The sequence below is a fragment of the Myxine glutinosa genome, chromosome 4, assembly GCF_964187855.1.
Source record: "Myxine glutinosa chromosome 4, kmMyxGlut1.1, whole genome shotgun sequence".
Taxonomy (NCBI): Eukaryota; Metazoa; Chordata; class Myxini; order Myxiniformes; family Myxinidae; genus Myxine; species Myxine glutinosa.
Window position 1 is genome coordinate 215,067,732 of NC_136264.1, and position 15,259 is coordinate 215,082,990.

Genomic DNA, 15,259 nt, shown 5'->3' on the forward strand with positions numbered 1-15,259 from the left:
TGGGGAACTCCAGCCTGAACGGGAAGGGGAGATGAGAGAAATCCATTCAGGGCCACACGTTGACTATGACCAGAGAGGAAGTCCGCAAGCCATGCATGGAGATTTCCTTGGATACCATAGGAGGAGAGTTTGGTGAGCAGAGCTGGGTGCCAGACTGTATCGAAGGCACGTGATATGTCAAGGGAGACAGCTCTGATTTCCTGTTTGGCATTGAGGACCTCCATCCATTGTTGAGACAGCAGAAGCAGCATGTCCAGAGTAGAGTGACCTGGTCTGAAACCAAATTGATGATCAGAGATCAAGCCATTGGAGAAGAGGAAAGATTTCATATCCGAAGCAATGATGGATTCCATGACTTTGCTGATAATTGGGAGCAGGCTGATTGGTCTGTAGTTGCAAGGATCTGTTTTTGCACCTTTTTTGTGTAAAGCGGTAATGTTTGCTGATTTCCAGGATGCTGGCAGATGACCTTGAGCAAAGGATAGGGTGAAAAGAACAGAGAGAGGGTGAGATAGAGCGGCAGAGCAGGATTTTAGGGCCCGTGGGCTGATGCCATCTGGTCCAGTTGCAGAATCAGAGTCGAGGTTTGACAAAAACTCCTCCACCTTGTCAGGAGAGAAGGTCACAGAGCCCAGGAGCAGTTTGGTTCGACTGGGAAAGGTGGGAACAGAGAGAGATGGGCTTGGGACTAAGGATTTTGAGGCAAACACAGAGTTGAGGCATTCGGCTTTGTCACGTGCGATGTCAACTGTGTGGCCATTTGAGGTAAGGGAGGGGATGGAGGGGGAACAAACACCAGAAACGGATTTGACCAGACGCCACCAGGATTTGGAGGAAGGAGACAGGTTTGAGAGTTCATTCTTGAGTGAGGAGAGATAGTGAGTGCTTCCTGGCACTCCTGAGGGTAGACACACACTTGTTCCGAGCTTGGTGGAAGGAACTGAGATTTCCTTCAGTTGGATTAGCCTTCCAAGAGGCAAAGGCAAGTTGTTTCAGGGCAACTGCCTCACCACAAGATTCAGTGTACCATGGACGGGAGGAAGGGTAAGACAACTGAAGGCGAGATGGGATAAATCTGTGCATGAGAGAGATCAGTTTGCTTTGGAAGAATTCCCAGGAAGAATTGATGTCAGAGGCAGTGGAGATGGGAGACCAATCCAGACGATTGATGGCTGCTTGAAGACCGTCCCAGTCGGCCTGAGTGAAATGCCAGACTCGTCGACGCTGAGGAGGCTCTCTGAGAATGGCCAGAGAGATGTCCACTTTGACAAGCACATGATCAGAAGAACCGATTGGAGCAGAAGAAGAGCAGCAGACATTAGCAGGGAAGTTAGTCATAACCAAGTCTAGAAGAGAAGATACTCCATTGGCTGAGATCCGGGTCGGGAAATTGACAGATTGTGTCAATCCCAGTGAGTCACAGAAGTCCTTTGCTGAGGTGCCATGACTGGTGAGAGAGGAACCCACACCCAACCAGGTGGCATGATGACAATTGAAGTCACCACATATGAGGAAGAGAGAGTTGGGATGAGTGGATAGAAGTTGGTCCATGTTGTCAGACAGTGAAATGTAGATGGAGTCATCACTGTTTGGGGGACGGTACAGAACACATATGAACAAAAGGTGGGAGCGGAGAGGAAGCCGTAGCCAGAGGTACTCCTGGGGGTGAGGAGGAGAGAGGGCAGTGCAAGGAGAGTGAGGAAGAGAGTTTTTGATAAAGATAGCCACCCCACCACCAGGCCGAGGCTCAGGTCTATCATACCGGAGGAGGGAGTAACCAGGAAGAGATATTAAGGAATCAGAGACATCTTGAAGGAGGAAAGTCTCTGTTAAGCAGATCAAGTCTGGATTGTCAGAAGCAACCTGTATGGAGAGATCAGTCAGGTTTGAGCGAAGGCCCCGGATGTTTGAGGTCCATACCGTTAATGAAGAGAGAGGGGGAGCATCGGGTACAGGACAGGGGAGGGGAGGAGTAGGGTAAGATGAAGGATGAGAGGGGGAGGTAGGGAGAGCAGTTGTTAGTGTGTCAGCGATTGCAGAAGAGTTCCAAGAAAGGGAAGGATGAGGAGGATGAAAGGTTTGAAGGTGAAGGGATGAGGCACAGAGAGGGGTTGTTTGAGGGGGGGCAGAGGAAAGAAGAAGGTTGGGAGGGGTGGAGGTATGAGATAGAAGGGAGACGAAGTGGGGAGGAGGCAGATTTGAGGAGGAGGGGGGAGGAGGGAGAATTGGAGAGGAATGGTATGGGGGGAGATTTGAATGGGAGGGGTTGGGGGGGAGTTTTGAAGGGGAGGAGTGAGGGGGGAGTTTAGGAGGGGAAGGGCAAGGGGGGAGTTCAGGAGTGGAAGGGCAAGGGGGGAGTTCAGGAGTGGAGGGGTAGGGGGGGAGTTTAAGAGTGGCGGGGCAAGGGGGGAGTTTCGGAGTGTAGGTGCAAGGGGAGGGATTTGGATGGGAGGGGCAAGAGGGGAGTTTAGAAAGTGGATGATTAATGAAAGACGAACATTGAAAACAAATTGGGTTTGTTGTGATTTTCAAGTTAGCAATCCGATTCAGAACGATGGAGGAGGGATGGAATGAATGTGAATTTAGACCATGTAGTGAGGGAGACGTATAAGATATTGAATTTCTTTTTTTTGAGGTGGAATGAGTTGGACAGGAAATTGAGAAAAGCCTTTTAAATAGGAAGAAAAACAGCGTGTTGTAAAATACCACTGAGTAAAACACTGAAGGGGAAAGGTTATACATATTTAAATAATATTTAAACAGAACCGTGAACAATCTTATGTGCACAAAAATACCAACGGGGGGAGAGCCGAGAGGGACCACCACGAGTCACGTGAAGGGCAAACGGTGGATGGCAAGGAGTTAATGGGGGCGGGGCGAACAGCACACCTGGACAGAAAATACAGGATGAGTCAGCAGTACACGTGGAGAAAGGAAAATAAATGTTTTTGGTTTTTTTTTTGTTTGTTTGGTTTTTGGGGGTGGGGGGGGCGGGAGGTGGGGATTTAGAACGTTAGACAGAGTATTATGTTCGGGGTAGAAGGGACAAAAACTAAGAGCCAAGCAAAACACGATTAAGATAACAAACACCGACGGGGGTACAACTACAAGGCCGCTACAAGGCCGTACAACTACAAGGATCATGTGAATATGCCTTTCATTTGCCCTCTCCCTTTCTAAAGGGTCCTTGGGGCATCTGTCCCACTCCCCAATTTGCCTGACGACCTCACTCCTTTCCAATGAGGCTTACATAGACCATGAAAAGAGCCCAACTGGTGGAATGTCTTTTTAATCGTTTGGAGTTTCCACAAAGCCTGAATGAAGCATTAAAATCCCGTCCTCATGATTCTCCAAGGTCCTGAACGCACGCATGCTTCCACAAACGGCACCCCCTGGTCACCAAAGCCAGAATCACGCTCATGAATCCCCGAGGAAGCCGGTCACTAACTCTACTCTGTCGCTGATTGTGGCTCCCCCATCTGCGTTACGCCTTCCTCACCAATGCCCATACCACCGCGCTCATTCACATGGGCACACTCACTCTGCTCACCCACTATTGGCCGAGGGGACCGGTTGATGGTACAAAGGATTGCTTTAAAACTTGTAAACAAAATGATGTGTGTAAAAGCACGAGTTAATATGCATTCTCTCATGAGCTTCACACAATGCACATGATGGAGATGAATTGGAATGATTTATGGAATGATGCTTAGTCATACTGTATGTGTTGGAATAAATTCACAGTTTTGGTTGCATGCAATTCAAGTTTGTTTATCTAAATGTTCATGATTTATTAATTTATTTTTTTTAACCTTCAAGGGCCAAAGATTCAGAAGGAAAAGAAGAAAAGAGAAGACGATAAAGGGGAAAGGAGTGAAGATTGTGTTAATTGTGCCGAGTTAATAGTTGAGAAGCAACTTGGAGGATCTGTGGCTGAGGGAAAGATAGAGCAGATTTGTAATCTGTCAAGTAGCGAGTTTTTGAAAGAAGCAATGCAGGAAATGGAGTCCATGAGTATGGAGGCAACTGGAAAGGCCTTGAAGGAAGCTGGAAATGTGGGTGTATGCATCTCGGAGGCAGAAGCGACGGATAAGGGTGTACAAGAGACGCAAAGCTTTTTACAGGAAGTGCTGGGCGAGGTTTCTGTGTTAGAACAACAGGACAAGAACATCGAGGAAGTTATGACCGAGTTGATGAAGTTTACAAACGTGCATGAAGAAGAAGTGGGTGCACTTAAAAAGGATCTGGAGAGGTGAGTTAAAGGGCTGAGTGTGTGAGGGAAGAATGAAGTCTAAGTGAATGTGAATTGTTTTTAAGTTCACCTTTCTTCTCCAGTCTTGTTCAGATAATGAAAGGATGATTTTTAACATTTGCCTTATTCTGTTAATTAAATTTGTTGAGTCAGTTTGGACAACAGAGCTGTAACCTCATTATTACCCACGCCAGAGGAGAGGTTATTGCATTTGAGTCCGTTTGTCTGTTTATCCGCACAGAATAAATATGATTTTCTCTGCAACCGTTTGTCCGATCGACAGCAAATTTTCACCAGAGGTGCATCTCCACCTGTAGAATTTTAAAATTATAATTATGACGCCATAGGATCACGTGCTTCGGCCGCCATCTTGGAAAAACCGAAAAACTTTGCACCTCCATATCTCCGAAAGCGATGAATAGAAAGAATTGATACATGGCTCATTGTAAAGAACTCTCCATGGGGAATAAAATATGTTAATGATGATGTCATAGGTGCCTCCATTATGATGTCATAATTTGACAAGTACAAAACTTCATCCCATCGAGATGAAATTTCTTGAGCGTCATGTAGGCATAAACTGGTGGAGAAAACAAATAATTATGACGTCATAGGATCACGTGCTTCGGCCGCCATCTTGGAAAAACCGAAAAACTTTGCACCTCCATATCTCCGAAAGCGATGAATAGAAAGAATTGATACATGGCTCATTGTAAAGAACTCTCCATGGGGAATAAAATATGTTAATGATGATGTCATAGGTGCCTCCATTATGGTGTCATAATTTGACAAGTACAAAACTTCATCCCATCGAGATGAAATTTCTTGAGCGTCATGTAGGCATAAACTGGTGGAGAAAACAAATAATGATGACCATCGACCAAATAATCATCCCATCGAGATGAAATTTCTTGAGCCTAATCTAGGAATAAATTAGTTTAGAAAAAATATATATTGATGACGTCATCGGTCACGTGGTTCGGCCGCCATTTTTGTTTTAACACAAAAGCCTTAAAAACCACCCAAAATACATCCTGGCGAGGGTTTGCAATCTCTGATTGCTCTTTTTCTTGTTATTGTTGTACTCCAAATGTTTGGTTTAGTAATGACGCATTGTTAATATCAGAACTAAACAAACATTATCTGTCTGGCATATTGATGTGGACAATACAACTTTCGTTACAAATCTCTCGTTTTAACTTCCTTTCCTCACTTCCTTGTGCCTTACAGGCAAATGGGCGAGTTTCGAGCCAGGCTGGAGCAGGTGGAGAGCCGGATGGTACTTCAGGAGCTTCCTCCAAATCTGGCAAATGAAAACATTAAGAGAAGCCTGGGTGGTCGAGCTAAAAAGCGAAGAAAAGATGTTTTGAAGAAAAGGTCATGTGATGGCTTCAAGAATGGTCACGATGGATGTCTCGGGGAAAAGTTTGCTGCGTTGGGGAAAGAGCAGTGAGTTGGTGAAATCCACTTGTTTTAATCTTTTTGTTTATACAAGATTGAGCTTCATGAAAACGAGGCAATTTTTTTTTTTTTTTTTTTTTGTATACTGAATCGAGGCTCGTGAAAGAGCTAACATTTACTTCACAAACAAATCAACCAGACAAACAAAATACCCAAAAAGAGGGAGCGGAAAACAAGATGGGGAGAGGAGGGGAAGCACACAAACACAACATTCGAGAGCAGGGAGATGTGTGGAAGGGAGAGGGCTTGGGGGGAGGAGGCGTGGGAAGGGGGGGGGGGGAGAAGTATAAAACACAACATTCGAGAGCAGGGAGATGCGTGGAAGGGAGAGGGCTTGGGGGGAGGAGGCGTGGGAAGGGGGGGGGGGGAGAAGTATAAAACACAAGGACACCAAGGACTTCCAGGACAGAAGTTGGTATTTCAAAAAAGTGGAATTGGGGTGAAATTAGCGGGGGTAGAAAAGATCAAGGTTTTGGATGGGGGAAGATAAGAGATGGTGGTGAACAGCTGTTTTAAAGACCTGGAGGGTGGAGTGGGATTGAAGAGAGTGAGGGAGTTTGTTCCAGAGGTGGGAGAAAAGAGGAATGAAGGAGTGAAGGTGAGCAGAGAGTCTTGATTTTGGCAGTTTGACCATAAGAGGGTTGCAGGCAGATCTTGTGCGACCTGTAGGAATATTTGCGGGACAGAGCCCAGAGAGAGCTGGGGGGGCAAGGCCAGAGAGGAGTCGGTAGAAGACGGAAAGACCACCAACCTGCCTGCGGTGAGTGAGTGAGAGGCCCTTGGAGTTAGCTTCATCGTGGGAGATTCCAATGATTCTGAATGCTTTGGTTTCAACAGCGTGAAGACGAGCTAGGTGTGAGGCAAGAGCACCAGCCCAGAGGGGAGAGCAGTATTCCATTGAGCTGCGGATGAAAGCCTTGTATGTGGTGAGGAGCTCAGGTGTGCCAAGGAAGGACTTCGCACGACGGAGAATGCCCAGTCGGCGACTGGCTTTGGAGGCCAGCTTGGAAATGTGGTTTTCCCAGGAAAGATCATGGCAGACAGTGAGACCCAAAAGATGGTAAAAGATCGTGGTAAAAGGGTAACATGCTAACAGTGGTCAGTTTGGCTGCTGTGTGACAAAAAAGTAAGGGAATGAAAAAACAGGAAAATAAAAGAGAGATTAGTGGAGAAGACACAGTAACTGCAAAGTATGAGGGATGGGGTAGGAAATAATATGAATTGGTATGCGGTATTCAGAGATGGTATGCAGAGATGTAATCACCTCTGGATGGCAGTTTGACAAATGGGAAAAAATAAAAACTTCAACCTGGTCTGGCAACCAGGATTTTTTTTATTGTTTGAAGAAGAAACTCCACAATTTTATCTTCACCAGCCATGCCAATTTTCAGTATATCTATTAATTATGTACTGTTTGAACTCTGGCTTCCTGTCTATTAATTAGGTACTATCGGAATGTACCTTTCGACCCGTTGGACTGCTGAGACCCCTTAGACCTTTGAAGACCCTTTAATATGAGTAAGACCCTTAAATACCACGAAGACAGAGAGGACTCAAAAGACCGAGAGGACTCAAAAGACCGAGTCGACCCAAAAGACCGAGAGGACTCAAAAGACCCCAAGGACACAAAAGACTCCGAGGACTCCTTATATTTCTTTTTTAATATTTAAAATCCAATTGTGAATTCAGTTTTATAAAAAGGACGTCATGGGGGCAGATTTGATCCCAGTCATTGCTGCCCGCAGTTATAAAGTGGCACATCGTAGGTGGCCCGTCTAGTTATTATTATTCATGGATTCCTGGGGCTGGCAGGATGGCTCAGAGGTGCATGCACATTCTCCTCTAAGCTGTCTAGCCTGGGTTTGAATCCCAAATCCAGCTATAAACTGCCATCCTGGTGTTTCACAGGCGGGACGAGTCAGCAGTGTGTGTGCCCTCGGATGGACGTTAAACTGGGTGTCCTGTCTGCTGGCATTAGTTAGAGCCATGATGTCCTTTGTGAAGTGTAGATGTGTAGTCGCCCGCACCTTGAACAAATTCCTGCCCTAACTAGTGCTGGAAAGGCAATGGCAAAGCATCCAGGCCAAAACACTGTTTCAGCAGCAGCGACGCTTTGTACATCAGAATGAGAATGGATTCCTGTGTAATCTCATCTCAAACTTATCCTGATTGTGATACGTTTTGAATCTCTTAACCACATTTCCTGATTGTTTGCTACGCCTCAGTATGCAGACCAAAGTGGTGGTGCGGCGGCTCACACACGAGGTCGTTGGATGCCGAAAGAAGGTAAATGTCGGCCGGATGAGTAATCGCAAGGTACAACCGACTTTTCCATTTTGTTGTCACTTTTTATAATAAATATGACTTAACAACACCTTAAAAAAAAAAATCAAAAATACCTATAGGGTTAAAAAAAAATAATATATATACATTTATATACAAAAATACATTGTGTAAAATATAGTTTTTGTAGGTGTGAGTTTATTATCCACAGCACTCTTTTCTTGATTTCCTGCGCTTTGCTCATGACGTGGTTTTATTGATATGGGAAATGGGTCAACTGGACAGCGTTTGTGTTGTAAAATTGCCATGACCATGGAGATGCTTTCTTTCTGGAATAAAGTCCAATTTTTTGCCTGCTTTTTATCCATCATGTTGCCTGCTTCATGTATCATAAAGTCCATGATGATGGTCCAGTCCAGACCCATGATGTTTCCTGCTTCATGTATCATAAAGTCCATGATGATGGTCCAGTCCACACCCATGATGTTTCCTGCTTCATGTATCATAAAGTCCATGGTGTTGCCTGCTTCATGTATCATTAAGTCCATGATGATGGTGCAGTCCAGACCCATGATGTTGCCTGCTTCATGTATCATAAAGTCCATGATGATGGTGCAGTCCAGACCCATGATGTTGCCTGCTTCATGTATCATAAAGTCCATGATGATGGTCCAGTCCAGACCCATGATGTTTCCTGCTTCATGTATCATAAAGTCCATGATGATGGTCCAGTCCACACCCATGATGTTGCCTGCTTCATGTATCATAAAGTCCATGATGATGGTCCAGTCCACACCCATGATGTTTCCTGCTTCATGTATCATAAAGTCCATGATGATGGTCCAGTCCACACCCATGATGTTTCCTGCTTCATGTATCATAAAGTCCATGATGATGGTCCAGTCCAGACCCATGATGTTGCCTGCTTCATGTATCATAAAGTCCATGATGATGGTCCAGTCCACACCCATGATGTTTCCTGCTTCATGTATCATAAAGTCCATGATGATGGTCCAGTCCACACCCATGATGTTGCCTGCTTCATGTATCATAAAGTCCATGATGATGGTCCAGTCCACACCCATGATGTTGCCTGCTTCATGTATCATAAAGTCCATGATGATGGTCCAGTCCACACCCATGATGTTGCCTGCTTCATGTATCATAAAGTCCATGATGATGGTCCAGTCCACACCCATGATGTTTCCTGCTTCATGTATCATAAAGTCCATGATGATGGTCCAGTCCACACCCATGATGTTTCCTGCTTCATGTATCATAAAGTCCATGATGATGGTCCAGTCCACACCCATGATGTTTCCTGCTTCATGTATCATAAAGTCCATGATGATGGTCCAGTCCACACCCATGATGTTGCCTGCTTCATGTATCATAAAGTCCATGATGATGGTCCAGTCCACACCCATGATGTTGCCTGCTTCATGTATCATAAAGTCCATGATGATGGTCCAGTCCAGACCCATGATGTTGCCTGCTTCATGTATCATAAAGTCCATGATGATGGTCCAGTCCAGACCCATGATGTTGCCTGCTTCATGTATCATAAAGTCCATGATGATGGTCCAGTCCAGACCCATGATGTTGCCTGCTTCATGTATCATAAAGTCCATGATGTTTCCTGCTTTTTATTATTCTGTTTTCTCATTTTATTCCGGGTTGTTTCTTTCATAGGAAATTGGCTTTGTGATATCTCGAGGCTGTCCAAAACCTTCTGACCTCAGGCCACGCAAATACTTATCGGGTGGATATGAAGAAGGTATTGAAAACTACCCACATCTACGCTCAGGTAAGTACTATATTATGGACATGCTGGAGTCCACTTGGCATGAGGACAGTACAATTTATAAGGAGCAGTTTAAGTTTTGAATTTTTATTATTTAAATAACTGCATTTGTGAGCTTTCTATTTCAGCACGTACTTTCCTCACCAGCAATTCCCTTCTCTCCGTAGGGAATGTAAACAGGATATGACGTCACGAATGAGCCTCAGGATTCAAAGTGTGCTTTTACAGTTCCTGTCCTGATTGGCGTCGTGTTTTCATTGCCTCTTGCATATTGTATGTTTGGACATTTCATCAAGTATCGTTTTGAACGTCCTACATGGATTACTATCACAACTGTCCCTTCCTATTTCAGACCACTTAGTCCTTGTAATGTACACCTGTTTATTTTGGATGTTCTTCCCTGCAATTAAAATGTTTGTGTGAGATGCTATAAGCCGTGTGCAATGGTCGTCACTTCCGGTGTGAGGATGAGCCTGCATGATGTTGCCGCCATTACAGGAGACAAAGTCAGGTGCTTACGACGAGGAATGTACACGAACCCCGTACAATTTCAAAGTGAAAATGTTGTGGTGTTTTTTTGGTTTGTTTGTTTTTTACTGCTCGGGTGTTCCAATCGTGTGAACAGAGAAAAGGAGAGATCATTTGATGGCATCCCAGGAAATGTAACAAATCGAGGAAATCAAACAGGAATTGTCAAGAAAATGGTGAGCAAAGTGGCTCAACACCATTTCACAAAGACGAGGAAAATTGCATCATGACTATTTCATCAGTGGTAAGCATTTCACCATGCTAGACTCAGTATTAATTCATATGTGTATATATTGTTACGGACCGCGGATAAGGATGTTGATTTGCCGAGCGGATGGCACCGTGGCCGAACAGTTACCCCGACTAACCCGATTCCCGAACGTTGGCCGGATCGCGCCACAGGTATTCAATAAGGAAAAGACAAAGGCGACACGGATGTGAAGAAGAAGAAGAAGACAAAAAGGTTGGCAATACGACTAAATTTATTCCTATTATTTACACGCTCAAAGTAACCAAGGAAGAAGGAAAGATAAGAAAATAATTTACAGAAGATATTAGAGACAGTGCAATGCTAGCTTACCTACAGTCTTAATTAACCCAGGACAGAACAAACAAGGACAGACTCACGCGGGGAATGATGATAGGACTGGCCGGAGGTGGATGGCTGGAGGGAGAGGAAGGTCCACGGGTACTGCAGCACGATCGGCGCGTTTAGCAGCCGTCGTTCCTTCGCGGCCCTGCTCAAGAACTGCCGTCAAGGCCCCAAGCTGCTGTTGTTGAAGCTGTGGCTGCTGCTGCTGCTGCTGCTGTGTGTACGTCGCGTGCTCTTTCCAGGACTCATCTGAGGTGGGGGCGCCTTCTGCGGGTTATATATGCCACGCCCCTGAACCTTCGCGAACCTCCTTGATGTTTCTCTCCACACCCTCTCCAAGTCCAACCCCTTGTTCGTGGTTGGTTGAGTGGGGCTGACTCACTCCTCCCCTCTATGACGAGGTGGGGACACGCCCTTCTTCCCCGACCCGAGCACATGTTCAATGGTGGTTTTGGAGCGAAATCAACAACCCACAGCTGTAGCAAACCTGGCAAACTGCCCAGTGCAGTTGGCAATGGAGGCTTGGAGGGGATGTAGCTGGCAATTGAGGCTTGGCAATGACGCAGTTGGAAATGGAGGTTTTGGGAATGGGAATGAAGGGGGATCTATCTTGTTTCACTTGGTGCAATGGAGTGTCATCTTAATGGAAGACAAGGCCTTACCCTAATACACATAATAAGGAAATAAACTACTGAACAGGGGTATTATGGTGTCCTCCATGTATGCTTTATGGAACTAACTACGGGAACGCCCTTTGACCTTTATACAACCACAAACGGAGGGAGGAGGGGCGATATTTTACAACAATTTACTATCCAATAAAAAAACACAATAATAAAAACACAATCCTCATATCCACAACAATATATATATATATATTGTTACGGTCCGCGGATTAGATGTTATTTTACCGAGCGGAGGTATAACCGCGGCCGAACAGTTGTTCCCCACTAGACCCGATTCACCCAACGTTGGCCGTATCGCGCCACAGCTACTCAATCTGGAAAACTCTAAAGCGACCGAATGCAAAGAGGAAGAAGACGTACAGAAGAGTAACTGGGTTTATTATTATTTACACATAAGCAAAACGGAGCAGTCACGATTATGTACAGGGACATGAGACGCAGGTGACACAGTGAAAATTACTAGCTTATACAGACTTGGTTACTACCCAGGACAGAACAAACAAAGACGACTCACACGGGGAATTGCAGAGTGGATTGGCTGGAAGGAGGTGTGTGGCTGGAGGGGGAGGACGGCACGGAGCTGGCTGGAGCTTGATCCCGCACGGGACGTCGGGCTGGACCTCGACGGCCGCTGATGCCACCGATCCTGTCGTGTGCGCGGGATCACGGGTCGGATCACGGTCGGAGCAGACGCGCTGGTGGGGGGTCTGGCGTGACGGGTTCTCTCCTCTCTCTTTCTTTTGTCCAACCACTCTTTCTCCAACGCAACCACTGACCACCCCTGACGACCAACTCAGCTCTTGTCATGGACCTCTCTTTTCAGACTCATCTCCTTGTCTCTGTAAAAGCGCATCTCTTCTGACGACCCAGCTCTTTCCTTGGACTCATCTCTCGTCTCTTGTGGGGGCGTCCCGCCGCGGGTTATATAGGCCCCGCCCCTCAACCTTTTCGAACCTCCCCCAAACGTTCTCTCTCCGCCCTCTCAAGCCAAACCCCTTGTTCATGGTTGGTCGAGTGGGGCTGGCTCACTCCTCCCCTCTCTGACGAGGTGGGGACCCGCCTTTCTTCCCCAACCCTGCCTCGTGGCCAATGGTGGTTGAAGAAAACCGCCCAAAATGCAGTTGGCCATTGAAATGAAATGAAAGGGGATCTACTCTTATTTCACTTGGTGCAATGGAGTATTTAAATTAATGGGAGACACAGCCTTACCCTAAGACACATAATAAGGAAATAAACTACTGAACAGGGGTATTATCGGGTCCTGCAATGTGGTGTTTCATGGAATAACTACCGAGACGCCCTTTGACCTTCACACTATGGAGGTATTTACAAGGAATCATTACATTTTACAGAGGGTGATATTTACAACAATTTACTATGCAATACAACACAATAAAAAAACACAATCCTCATATCCGCAACAATATATATATATATATATATATATATATATATATATATATATATATATATATATATATATATATATATATATATATATATATATATATATATATATGTATATATATATATATGTATATATATATATATGTATATATATATATATATATATATATGTATATGTATATATATATATATGTATATGTATATATATATATATGTATATGTATATGTATATATATATATATATATGTATATGTATATATATATATATGTATGTATATATATGTATATATATATATATGTATGTATATATATATATATATATATATATATATATGTATATATATATATATATATATATATATATATATATATATATATATATATATATATATATATATATATGTATGTATATATATATATGTATGTATATATATATATATGTATGTATATATATATATATATATATATGTATGTATATATATATATATATATATATGTATGTATATATATATATATATATATATATATATATATATATATATATATATATATATATATATATATATATACAGTGAAACCTTGACTTACGAGTTTAATTCGTTCTGTGACCGAGCTCATAACTCAATTTGCTCGTTTCTCAAATTAAATTTCCCCATTAAAATGCATTGAAATGCTATTAATCCGTTCCAGCCCCCAAAAAACCACACCAATTTTTTTTGTAACGTGTTTTTAAATAAGAAAAATGTACTTTATAAATAACAAATAATGTATAAACAAGCACGACCTCGTATATACTGTACATAATAAGTGGCGTTACGCGTGCTGCTTGTAAACAAGGAGGAAGCGGACAATGCTGTAATTTGTAAGGGTCTTTATTCAAGAGCTCACTGTAACACTGGTGCGCTCCGGTCCGGGCTGCGCGCCCGGTGTATATCCTGAGGCCACGCCTACCCCTCGGCGTGGCCCCCGCCCACTTGGTGCGCGGAATGATGTCACCACGCCAGTGAGCTTCCGTGTCCGCCACAATGTAAAGAAATAAACTGGTTTTATTAAGTGTATTTACCTTGAAGATCAGACGAAGATGCTGGCGGAGGTGGAGGAGATGACTTTTGCCTTTTTCGCCACACTTTCCTCGCTTTCACTTGCAGGGCGTTTCAATAAAAACCTGTCCAACGAGGTTTGTTTCTTCCTCCCTTTCAAAATGTTTCGATCGTACTGCTACGATCGTACTGCCTCGCCAAGTCGACAACACGCACACCTCGCTCATGTTTTTCGACGATTGCGTGTTTTATATCCAAGCACATCATCCTCCTCTTCTTCTCAGTACTGCCCTTGGCACTCAATTTCTTAGGACCCATGGTTAAAACTAAGAAATTTTCCAAAATAACCAACATGCGAAAACAAAGCAGCAGCGATATACGGCAGAGATGCTTGCACGGCAAGATAACCACGTGACCGGAACGCTCGTTGGGCCACCTCGTGGTGGGTGGCGTAAGCTAGTAACTCAGATCTCGGCTCGCATCTCAAAGCAAAAAACCGCCCGAGCGACGGCTCGTATCTCGGAAAACTCGTAAGTTGGTGCACTCGTAAGTCAAGGTTTCACTGTATATATATATATATATATATATATATATTGTTTTTTTGTTGTTGTTGCGGAGCTCAGAGTACGGCGCTCCCCTTACCGAGGGGGGGTTAATCCCCTCGTCTATCAAGCTGGCCGTCTCCGGTCCTGGAGCTATGACGTCACTTCCTGTCAGCGCTGAATAGGGTGGTAGGCCAATTGTTCCTATTACCTAATTACCAGCGCCTTCCGGTAAGCGAGGAAATGAGCCCCGCCCGAGCCGCGGCTGTAATGGACACGCCGAGCGAAGCGAGCCACGACTCAGGCCGTTAACAAAAGGACTAAACCCGATTTAAAACGGTTGGCCAAATCGTGCCACAGGTACTCAATGGGGAAAAGACTAAAGCGACCGGATGAGAGGAACCAAAGAATAAGAAGGGTAAAGGAAGACCAAATATGATTTATTACTATCTAAAAGAGGAAACAAAAGAAGGGAATATACAAGAAGAGGAAACAAAAGGACATAGGGCAACCTTATACACTCTTATATAACACGCCCATGACAATACAAACAGACTCACGGAATGGTAGCTGGTAGGGGAGGAAGGTCCAGGCAGATGGTTCCAAGCTCCGGGTCCGCCGTGAAGAATGGCAGGCAGCTGGCGTCATTGGCGCTCGACCGGAC

At 44.4% G+C, this 15,259-nt stretch overlaps 1 protein-coding gene across 2 annotated transcripts in view; it reads left to right on the top strand.

Moving 5' to 3' along the window:
- The window catches only part of LOC137425702 (uncharacterized), a 75,279-nt gene extending 65,046 nt beyond the window's left edge, over positions 1-10,233 (top strand). For both annotated transcript variants that reach the window (XM_068114397.2, XM_068114398.2), the window contains exons 6-10: positions 3,820-4,252; positions 5,483-5,701; positions 7,939-7,999; positions 9,689-9,803; positions 9,968-10,233. In XM_068114397.2, the coding sequence (XP_067970498.2) occupies positions 3,820-4,252; positions 5,483-5,701; positions 7,939-7,999; positions 9,689-9,803; positions 9,968-9,987 (848 nt within the window). In that variant the 3' untranslated portion in view covers positions 9,988-10,233. The remainder of the gene's footprint in view (positions 1-3,819; positions 4,253-5,482; positions 5,702-7,938; positions 8,000-9,688; positions 9,804-9,967) is intronic.
- Positions 10,234-15,259: the final 5,026 nt, after the last annotated feature.